Source organism: Piliocolobus tephrosceles, chromosome 5, assembly GCF_002776525.5.
Source record: "Piliocolobus tephrosceles isolate RC106 chromosome 5, ASM277652v3, whole genome shotgun sequence".
NCBI classification, from domain to species: domain Eukaryota; kingdom Metazoa; phylum Chordata; class Mammalia; order Primates; family Cercopithecidae; genus Piliocolobus; species Piliocolobus tephrosceles.
In genome coordinates, this window is record NC_045438.1 from 116,483,017 (window position 1) to 116,494,616 (window position 11,600).

At 48.4% G+C, this 11,600-nt stretch overlaps 1 protein-coding gene across 5 annotated transcripts in view; it reads left to right on the plus strand.

Annotated features, from left to right (window-relative positions):
* Positions 1 to 11,600, plus strand: part of TRAM2 (translocation associated membrane protein 2) — an 80,541-nt gene that overhangs the window by 58,128 nt on the left and 10,813 nt on the right. For 4 of the 5 annotated variants that reach the window (XM_023213004.2, XM_023213008.2, XM_023213007.1 and 1 more), the window contains exons 3-6: positions 2,740 to 2,849; positions 3,361 to 3,477; positions 10,217 to 10,275; positions 11,492 to 11,576. In XM_023213004.2, the coding sequence (XP_023068772.1) occupies positions 2,740 to 2,849; positions 3,361 to 3,477; positions 10,217 to 10,275; positions 11,492 to 11,576 (371 nt within the window). Of the gene's footprint in view, positions 1 to 2,739; positions 2,850 to 3,360; positions 3,478 to 8,913; positions 10,117 to 10,216; positions 10,276 to 11,491; positions 11,577 to 11,600 lie in introns of those variants that run through there. The other variant, XM_023213009.2, reaches the window with a different exon arrangement.

The following is an 11,600-nucleotide window of genomic DNA, read 5'->3' on the forward strand; positions in this document are numbered from 1 at the left end:
TTTATTTCTTCATTGTAGCCATCCTAATGGGTGTGAGGAGATAACCTTGTTGTGGTTTTGATTTGCATTGCCCGAATGATGAGTGGTGTTGAGTATCTTTCATGTCTTTATTGGCCATTTGTATTTCTTCTTCGGAGAAATGTCTCTTCAAGAACTTTGTCCCTTTTAGAATCAAGTTGTTTGGTTTTTGTTGTTGAGTTACAGTTCTTTGGCTGCTGGTGTTTAAATGTACGAGGATTTGGTATGTACCCGCTAAGCTCCAAGAGGGCAGGGGCTGTGCCCACCTTGCTAACTGCTGTCTCCCAGCGCCCAGCATGGAGCCCTGTGCGTGGTTTGTCAGCCAATGAGGATACATGTGTGCAGCTCTCAACAGCAGAGGAACACGAGTCTGTGTTTATTTCTACATTCATTCTAGTTTCAATAAGGATTTCAGACTATGGTCACATCTCTTTGGAACCCTACTATTTGGGATCCCAAGAATAGCAGGTGACCCTCTTAAAGGGCTTTAAAATGGCTAATCTAAGGTCTTGTCAGGTACCGTTTCACTGATTTTTGGACTGTGCTTGTTTGGTTGAGTATAAATCCCATTTTGCCTAATAAGGATGATCTTGATGATGAAACTGTGTTTAGTTATTTTATAATTTCAAAATATGCGGCCACCTCATCGGTCTCTTTATGAAGAAGGCAAGGAAAATATAATCCTGGCGTCACACGTGGTAGAGCAGAGAGGCAGGGCCACGAGTCTCCTCTCCCTCATCTTCATGTCTTCTCCTTGGGTCTTCAGTGCCTGACTCCCCGTCCTGGATCCCAGCCCTTCAGTCCTCAGTGGCCTCGGCTCATCAGCTCTCTCTCACTGACAGCCCTTCTTCTCCCTTCCTCTCTTCTCCTGCCTTGATTCATGCCCTGTGGCTTACCTGGATCACAGGAACAGCTTTCTAACTGGTGTCCTTACCTCTGGGCATGTTCACTGCTGCCAGAGTAAATGTTCCAGAACGCAAATGTCATCATTTTCCTGTTTAATTTGAATTCTTCGATGTTTCCACGTTGCCTTCAGGATAAAGTCCACACCCTTTCACATGGCATACAAGGCCATGCACAGCAGCCCGCCACTCACCATGGTGACCTCCCCTCCGCCCCCAGCACTCCAGCCGCAGTCCCTTCATTCTTTGTGGATGTGGCTTTCTCTGGCTAGGATGCCCTCCGCCCCCGCACCGGCCTCCCTGCCGGTCCCCAAGTTCCGATGCTGTCCTGTTCACCCTGACCAGTGAACAGTTTACCCACCACCTTCACCCTAGCCAGAGTGGGGCCCTCGCCTGCTGTGGCTCACTGTGTGTGCCTCTTGGGAGTGCTGCCTGTCTGTAGTGTAATTGTACATCTGTCTGTTAGTCTCCCTGCGGCACTGTATGTTTTCCAACCAGGGGTGGTGTCTTTTATCTCCATGTTTCAACAGTTAGCCCAGTGCCTCTCACAGAATAGGTCTTTGTGGAAAGGAAGAGGGAGAGGAAAAAGGAAAGTTTGTCTGATTTCAAAGATCATGTTCTCTCTGTCCTCGCCACCTCCTCCCACCCCCTCACCACTGCCCACCGTTACATTCCCTCAGTCTAGGGTGGCTGAGATTAGGGTGGACTCCCAGAGTGACCCAGTCAGCTTGACTTTGTTCCCTGGCCACCCTGAAACAAACAGCCTGGCTACCTTCTGGTAAATGCATCTCAGCAGCGTAGATGACTCATGTGTGTGTGACTCAGAGCGAATGCAGCACAGCTGGAGAGCAGCCATTTGACTGGTGGAGGTGGGGGTTGCAGAGAGCAGACCAGACCCAGGCACACAGCCACCAGGCTCACAGCCCCGCAGCCTGCTGCCCACTGACTGGAGCAAGGATGCAGATTCTCCCCCGTCCACAGGCTGCAACGGCAGAGTTTCACAAGATTGCTGTACCTGGGATGCTGTCTCATTTATTACTATTAAATTGTATTTTAATAAGCTACAGACTTATTAAACAGACTTACTGTAAATTGTTGGCATTGCTGTAAGCAAATTATCTCATTTGATCCTTACCATAGCCCAACAACAAAAATAATAGCAAGTATGTATATAGCACTTACTATGTGCCAGACACTGTTCTAAGCACTTCGCATTTATTCATTTAATTCTCATAATAAACCTACTATGCAGGAAATGTCCTCATTTTTCAGATGAGAAAACTGAGGTACAGAAAAGTCACACATGGAGATAGATACCCCTGGGTCACATAGGGACAGAGCTGCGGTACAAACTGAGGAGTCCAGCTTCTGAGTCCACCTTCAGCCCTTATGCGGTGCTTTCTTGAGAAAGCGTAACTATAGTCCCATTTTACAGGGGAGGAAATTGAGGCTCAAAGAGGTTAGTCCTTTATCCACAGTCACACAGTTAGGGAGTGATAGAGCCAGTGATGGGGATTGGTGGTCTCTAACCCTGGCTCCTAACCACTGTGCCCTGCCGCACAGACTCGGGAGATACTGTGATGACAATACAGCCATGCGCTTGGTTCTCCTTAGTCACCTTCATTGGTGCTTCCAAGGGCTAAGACCAGAGGGTGGGTAGGAATCTGGGGCAGAAACCAGAAACCTTCTTCTAAGTCTGGGGCTATAGCAAATGGGTACCATTTGATGGCACATTTTGCTTCCCATCTCATTTCAGTTTTGGGTCCCAGGGTATTTCCTTCCCCCAGGGTTGCTGATGGGACTTTTATTACCTCCACAGACAGTGAGACCGTGCACTACCACTATGGCCCTAAGGACCTGGTCACAATCTTGTTCTACATCTTCATCACCATCATCTTGCACGCTGTGGTTCAGGAGTACATTTTAGATGTAAGTGACATGTCTGGATTCTGAGATCAGAAGCTGGGGAGGTGCCTTGGGGTGGAGGACCTGGCCTTGGAGGAAACTGCAGCTCTACACCCATTCATCCTCCAACTTGCTTGCGCTGGTTGGGTCTATTGCCTGGGCTTCCTTCACCACGCTTTGATTTCTGTTCCCTCTCACAGCCTCCTTTAATCAGCACATGGAGCAGCAGTATTTATGACACAGAGAGAAAGCTGTCTAGAGATGGTCTCCTTATGGGTCTGTGGCACATGGAGTAATTGGGGATATTTTCTTTACACGTAGACTAGAGGCATTCATCTTGTCACTTTCTCAAAATGCTTGCCTTAGACCAAGCACTGTATGCACACAGTAGGCTTATACTGAATACCTTGGATTATGGCCAGCTGCAAACTTCTAAGGGTGTTCAACCCTTTTGTGGGGAGAAAACAGGAGTTTGAAACCTGCCCAGTATGGATACATTTGTATATTAATATGAGGGGTTTTCTTTATTCTTTAGAAAATCAGCAAACGGCTTCATCTCTCCAAGGTCAAACACAGCAAGTTCAATGAATCTGGACAGCTGGTCGTCTTTCATTTCACCTCGGTGATTTGGTGCTTCTACGTGGTGGTGACGGTGAGCCATTCTCAGGACTGCTGAAGTGGGAGAGCTCAGACCAAGGGGCACTTCCGGCTCTGGGATTGCTGATCAAATGACTGCAGAGGACACCTTGCTCTTTTTCTTTTTCTGTTAAGGGGAGCAAGTTTCTTAGAACCTTCTTAGCTTCCTAGAAATGAAACTATGTTTGCATTCTCATGGTATTGCAGAGAGATGCCATTTTATAGCTGGAGAGAGTCATCTTGGCCAACAGTCACCACTTGTTATAATCATTATGCAATACTGCAGTAATGATACCGTGTACCTGCATTAACACTGTATTGTTTTACAAGGCCCTTCTACAAACACTGTCCCATAAGATACATTTGATGTTCATTCTGATACCCATGTTACAGATTGAAGAGTTCCAAGCTCAATTTTTGCAGTATGCCTTTGGGTCTGTGGTTTTGAAGCAGCAAGGATAGTTTGGACTTGGACATAGAGTTCCAAGGCCAGCTTACTCTCTGTTTTACTACCTTGGCCTTCTATAAACGAGGCCAGCCTCACTCTCTCAGCTCATCAGATCCTGTGAGAGTCAATGCCGTTGCAACAGATGCCTGCAGGACCAGACAATTTCCCCTCCTTTCTACGTAAACGGACTCTTATTTCAAGCAACCTTTGATACAGGAAAATTCCCTCATAGAAAGGAATGCGGATGGTCCTTTGGAGTTTGCCGTAACAAGACCTTGCCTGTCCTGCTAGGAAGTGTTGAGTTAGTACCCACCACCACCTGGAGCTCCACCTTTCTGTAACCTGGCCCCCCGAGGAACCCATGCCTGGGTCTTGAAAAATTCAGCAACCCTGTGACCTCTTTAAGATTTCCTTCCTGGCCTTCCACAGGTCCCTCCCTTTCTTCCTTTTCTTTCAGTGGCAGTGATGGGCCCTTCCATCACAAGGAACTCTGTCTCTAGAGCTGAATGTTGAATTCCTATTCTCAAAGCCAGAGTCAACACGTCCTTTTGTACATTGTTTTTATTCCTGTTATCATTTCATCAAAGAACAGCTTTCCTAAGCAGAACGCTAGGAATTTTAAATGAGAGGCCCAAGACTTCTGTCCTCTCAAGCAAGGCTCCTCTGTCACAGTCCCAGGGGCAGATTGACACTGTGTGAACAGTGCATCCCTGCTGTCGTGCCGTGCACATAAGTCCCTAGACTTCCAGGTTTCAGACCACACCTAGTCCCTTGACGTTCCGTCCGTGCCCACCCCTGGACGCCTAAGCTGCTTTGAAGCAGAACAGCCTCAAGATACCCAAGATGCTTAACCGCGGTTCAGGAGAAGGATTGCCTCATCTCTGAGTCACTTTTACCCTTTCAACTTCACCCCCAGACATTCCACCCCAGCTGGGACACGTGGTGACCAGATTTGGAGGCTAGAGCCAAGCTGCTTAACATGCCTTCCAGGGTGTGAAATGCTCAGCAGCTCTGTCTTTGCCTCTCTCAGTTCTTCAAGGATTTGAACATGTTGCTAATTAGTTTGGGAGCACATAGGGTTCTCTTGGGGAGGCACAGAACAGTCTTTTATTCTGGGGAGAGCTAGTTCCCCACTCAACATATTCAACGGGCACAGAGACCAGGGGACCACGGAAAGCTCCAGTGACCCCCAACTCCTCCTGACAGCATTTGACTCCTTGCCCTCCTCCATCAGAACCGTGCTTCCTGGAAGGAAAGTGATTGAAAAAGAAGAGAGGTAGTTCTGTAAAAGACATAAACGCAGCTTGTTTTTTAAAAAAATCATATTTTTCTGTTATGGTGCAAATTTTTTCATGACTCTTCTTTCTCTCACTTTCCACAGTCATTTCATCTGCAGGTCCTGCCAGCTGTACCTCCCAAACCCATTGAGACTGTCTGCCGCTTTCTGCCTGCACCACCACCCCTAGTCTAGTGACCCTTGACCAGGGGAGATTTGGGCCTCTAGGGGACATTTGGCAATATGCTACTGGTATCTAGTGGGTGGAGGCCAGGGATGCTACAATACAGCCTTTAATGCACAGGACAGCCTCCACAACCAAGAATCATCTAGCCATAGTGCCAAGGCTGAGACACCTTGATCTGTGTAGTCCAAGCCACCATCTTCTCTTGCCTAGACACTGAGTATCTTTTTTTCTAGGAGACTGTTTCCACTCTTGTACCCTCCCACCCCAATCCATTTTCTGCTCAGCCAGATGGATCTTTTAAAACAGAAATAAAACCATACATTCCCATGCTTAAAAGCCCCCATCACACTTGCAGTGAAATCGTTTTTCCTCCCCACTCATGTGATCTGGGTCCTGCTGATGCTGCTGGTCTCATCTCACTGGCCACAACCCCACTTTTGTCCTGGCTGTTCTACATCCTGGGCTTTGCACTGGTGGTTTCTCTGCTCAAGGGCTTCATCCTCTGCCATCCCATGGCCAACTCCTTCTTGCCATCCAAGTCTCTTCCCAGATACCATCTCCTCAGAGAATCCGCCACCAATTGGCATTTTCTGTACTGTGCCTGTTGCTGGTGCTTTTCTTGTTGGTGTATTCTCTGTCTGTTTCTCCCACCACTAGATTCTGAGCTGCCTGCTAGCAGGCACCGTGCTCACTGCTGTATTCCTGGTATGGTGCCTGGCGCATACTAAGTGCCCGCTAAATGTTGGCTGTGGAATGAGTGAGTAAACTGCAAATGCATCTTCTCTCTCCAGCCTTCAACATTTTTTAAGTAATGAATTGGTTGTTTTAATAAATATCATAAATGATTATTTTTTAAAAAGTGAACAATATAGAGAAGTTCAAATTCCTCCCACCAGAAATACCAGTATTGTTTTGGTGTTTGACTGAAACATTTCTCTCTGCATATATATATAGAAGTAGAGCAGTGGGAGTGTGGCTGGACCACCAATAATTTTATGGGAATGTCAGCCTCCAACTTTTAATCTACCTTTGATCGACTACTCATTGTTCAGGGAAAAAGGAAAAAACACTCCACTGGAGAAAGCAGGACGGGTGGGCATTTGGTCTTCCCTGTCTGACTTCCTTGCCATATCTGACTTCATATTTTAGAACCTAAAATCCACCGTAGATTTTAGAACCAAGTAGAGGGAATGTCCTTAACGCTGGTGTTTGTACCAGGACCGGTTTCTACTGACAGACTAGTTGCTTTAGGGCAGATTTTTAGTGCATGGTGGTTCTGATGGTCAAATAATACCAGGTATGTCTGAATTTATGTAGCACTTGCCTGTGCTGTGTCTGAATTACGCTGTTCTGCGTGGTGGTGTTTGTTCACACACCAAAAGGAGGGCTGCTGGGGAAACAGGAGGGATCTCTCCACCTTGTTGAGGCCTTGCTTAGCTCATGCGTGGATTTTTAGAATCAAGAGACAACAAAGGATTTCAAAAGCTCCAAACCATCTGCTGGGGCCTGTCAGTGGATGGGATTTGGGGTGGGTTTCAGGTGCTTGCTGGGTCACCCTCAGCCCGCTGTGGACTCAGGTGCTTTGCGTGCTTGAGCTCAGAGGGTGCCCCAGCCTCAGTCCTCCCTCAGACAGCTGCCTGGACAGAGGTCTGGAAAAGGCTGTTCTCAGAGCAGTGAGTCATTTTTCCTCTGGCTCCCCCTGCTCTCCTCCCTCCACCCCTTTCCTCCTCCAGTCCCAGCGGACTGGACATTCACAAGCAGGCAACATTTTTCTGGGGAGTTTCTTTGCTTGTTGGCTTCAAAGTTCTGACCTCTTTGTCTCTAAGTAAGAGGCCAGGCCAAGGAGCGTTCCTGTTTAAGATCATGAGATTGTCTGGGCTTTACATTGCTCTCAGTGCTGCTTTTCTTGGCGAGTCTTGTTTTGGCAGAACTTTCTCTCCCACCTCAGTTTCAGAAGTACCATTTTTCCTGCTAAGCACGTTGCTGCTTCCTCTAGGAAGAGACATTCTCACCTCTCTGATGTCCCTGGAATGAGGTAGCCTAGGGCAGGAGAGCTGATGAAGGCAGGCGTGTGTGCGTGACAGAGGAGGCGGGTGGGGGTGATAGAAGCAGTGTATTTGAAAGAGCTCACAACTGTCACGACTGCTACACACGCCACCACCTGAGAGCCTCGTCCACTTGTATTCCTCAATCAGCGCGTGACCCAGGGAGGAGAAAGGAGGGCAGTGGTAGTGAGAAGAGATTAGAAATGAGGCCATGTAAGTTCAAGGTGAGATCATTTCCTTCTAATCCAGGTGACCGTGACTACAGTGGTATACATGTATCCAATTGGACCTATCAGTTAGGTTGTTGTGCTCATGGAGGCCCAAGTTTGTGGAATTAGGCTGTGGACTATACTTGAAAGGCATACTGACAGATCACAGGGCGTTTAGTGACTCAAAGGTGGGTGGATCAGCCCTCACTTGAAAATACAACTAAAGATCCTAATAGACAATAACCTAGAATACTTCTTACTAAACCTTGTTGGCCAAATGCTGAGCACTATAAAACCTCTGCCTTTAATCCCAGTGTGAACATGTGAGGTTCTCAGTCTTCTCATCAAAGCCACCAGCTCAGTTGATTTTCTGATTTACTGAAGCAACCTAGCCTGAAGTTATTGGACCAGAAGATTTGTGGCCCAACTCAGATTTCAGCTGTGCTACTGAAAAACTATCTTGGCTGGGCGTGATGGTGCACGCCTGTAATCACAGCACTTTGGGAGGTTGAGGCAGGCGGATCACCTGAGGTCAGGAGTTCAAGACCAGCCTGGTCAACATGGTGAAACCCCGTCTCTACTAAAAATACAAAAAATAGCTGGGCATGGTGGTGCGTGCCTGTGATCCCAGCTACTTGGGAGGCTGAGGCAGGAGAATCACTTGAACCTGCAAGGCGGAGGTTGCAGTGAGCCGAGATCGTGCGATTGCACTCCAGCCTGGGCAACAAGAGCAAAACTCTGTATCAAAAAAAACTATCTTATTTCAGGAGATCCTGCCTATCTTTTTTCATTTTCTTTTTTCTTTTTTTGAGACAGAGTCTCGCTCTGTCGCCCAGGCTGGAGTGCAGTGGCCGGATCTCAGCTCACTGCAAGCTCTGCCTCCCGGGTTTACGCCATTCTCCTGCCTCAGCCTCCCCAGTAGCTGGGACTACAGGCGCCCGCCACCTCGCCCGGCTACTTTTTTTTTGTATTTTTTAGAAGAGACGGGGTTTCACCAGGTTAGCCAGGATGGTCTCGATCTCCTGACTTCGTGATCCACCCGTCTCAGCCTCCCAAAGTGCTGGGATTATAGGCTTGAGCCACCGCGCCCGGCCTTGTTTTTTCATTTTCCCATTTCTAAAATGAAGTCATCCTAATCTAATCTGCTCTGCCTTCTCTGAGTGACAAATAAGAGCCCTTTCTTCAGAAGAGAGAAATTGCACAAAGCATTCATTCATTCATTCAGCCAACTGGTGTTTATTGCCCTCCTGTATTGTCAGCTGACTCTTGCTTGTGGTAGATTGTTTCTTCCCGTGTTTTGTAATCTTGGATTATAAATTCGTCTTTAGCAAGGTTGTATCTGTGGCAATCCTGAGCATCCTTGGATGAGGGTATGTCCCTAGGGTATCACTGGCCCACAACACTATTAATTCTAATTTCTTAGGCTGGTGGCTTTTGGATCACAGAGGTGGTGTATTTCACCTACAAACTCAGAGTGAACCTGAGGTTGCAGATTTTTAGAATAAATGATTTTGTTTTCACCTTGAGTATGGGCCGAGCAGACATCTTCGTTTCCCTGTGTTGGTCAGCAGACACTTTCTAGTCTGTCTTCTCTCTGAGATTGCGGCCTTTCAGAGGTCCTGATCTTATACAAGGTCACGGGTTCCACCTCCCAAGGCACCATCTTCTGTTCTCACATGGGCACAAAAACCCTGGCCCGTGAGAAGTGCCTTCTGGGCTGCTACAGTGTCACCTTACTGCTCTGCCTTTTAGCCTCCCTCTCCCTTTGGTCCCCGGGGATTTCCCTTTCTTACTGTGAGCTCGTCAGCTCTTTGCATTTAAAAGAATATTCATTAGATTTCAGCCAGCATTTCTAGATGTTTTGTGATGGGAGGGTTTTCATGTTACCTTCCCCACCCCATATAAGGTGCTGGGCTAGATATTAGAATCCTAAAGATAGGCAAGAGAAGGCCCTAATATGAAGGGACTTGTAAGAGTAATGGAAACAACGGATAGTAATGACATAGTGTGGTAGGTGTCAGAGTCCAGCTGCATGGTGAGGCCTACGGGCTCCTGCCATGTTTTTTATTCAGCAGGATGTGAAAAGCCAAAGTAGGCTTTTCATTTTTCCAGCGGGTGGTGATTCTAGAGTTCATTTGTGTATTCATTATAGAGGCATTTCCTGAGCGCCTGCATGCCAGGCACAGGACTAGACACTGGCACATAAACTGTCTCATTCATTTCCAACAATAACTCTGTGAGGGTGGGTATTTTTATTTTGTTTTGCAGATGAGCCAGCTGTGGCTTAGGGAGACTAATCAGCTTGCTCAGAGGAGCAAGACTAATTCGCTTGTCAGACTCATCTTCAGATGTGGGTCTTTGGGCCTCAGACCATGGCCCTTCCTACTCCAGCATGACTCTTCCACAGTAAAGAAACCAGCCAAGCGCCAGGGGTCCCACACAGACAAGTTCTCTGTGTTCGCGTTTCCCCTTCCTGCCTCTTTCTGTCAGGTGGGGGCTGGATGCATCCCTGACCCCTGGACCAGTCCTAGGGCCCCCAGCAGGTCTCATGTCCACGTCTCTAAATGGTCTCTCTTCTCACCCACTGCAGGAAGGATACTTAACAAACCCAAGAAGCCTCTGGGAGGACTACCCGCATGTGCACCTCCCGTGAGTATGCTCGTGACTCAGCCCCAGGGAGGAGCCACCCGGCCCACTGCCTTCCTGTCCCAGCTGTGTGTGGCCGGAACACCACAGGCCCAGCTGGCCTGACGAGCAGGTCATGCCCTGAGCCTATTGTGGATGGTAGACTTGTCTGGAAGCCGCTTCTTCTCAGCATGCTTGACCAGAGAATCCCCAGATGAAATTCCATCTGTACTGGCTCCCATCATGGAGGTGCCTCAACTGCACGAGACAGATACAGAAGCAGAACCTCTCCCTCCGTAATGCCCTCTGGGCTTTCTACCTTCTTGGCGACCCCCTGACATCCATAGACTGTCTTTCCTTCTGGCCTGCCATAGCTGCTGCTCTGTCAGAGCCAGCGTCCTCTGCCTCATAGAGTGCTGCCAAGAGGCCAGTTTACCCCGAGGGCAGTACCTGGGGCCATCTCCCTCAGGAGGCCACCCTTTGCCTTTCCTGAGAACTTTATTTTTTGTCTTCTTTTTTTGAGATGAAGTTTTGCTCTTGTTGCCCAGGCTGGAGTGCAATGGTACGATCTCAGCTCACTGCAACCTCCGCCTCCCAGGTTTAAGCGATTCTCCTGACTCAGCCTCCCAAGTAGCTCAGATTACAGGCATGTTGCACCACACCCAGCTAATTTTTGTATTTTTAGTAGAGACGGGATCTCACCATGTTGGCCAGGTTGGTCTCGAACTGCTGACTTCAGGTGATCCACCTGTCTCAGCCTCCCAAAGTGCTGGGGTTACAGGCGTGAGCCACTGCACCTGGCTGCCTTTCCTGAGATCTTTAAGAGCAACAATAACAAAGGACATAGGACTGAGTTAGAACCTTCCCTTGCTGCTTAGAGCCGTTCGTTGTGTCAGTGTATCTGCTGGTCCCCATCTCCATCAACAGTGCTCTGTAATCAGCTCCCTCCTCAAGGCTGAAGGATTCCTCCTCCTCTGCACTCTTTTAATCATGTTTGTTTCTTTCTGTGGACTTTCCGTGTCCCTTTAAGTGGTCTTGTATGTGGAACAAGGGCACAGGCCAACGGAGAAGCCAGGGTGCCAGGCTCAGGGTGCGGCGGTCACTGGCCTCACTCCCTTGCTCCTGGACCAGCTCCTCACAGGCAGAGTCTCGGTCCATGCTTTTCCGTCCCGTGCTGGGCCAGCGCCTGCAGGGACACTTTTCTCTATCCTGCCCTTGTGACTTGCCCCCTTGTCTCCAGCTTCCAGGTGAAGTTTTTCTACCTATGCCAGCTGGCCTACTGGCTGCACGCACTTCCTGAGCTATACTTCCAGAAGGTACGGAAGGTGAGTGCTCACTTCTCCCCCTTC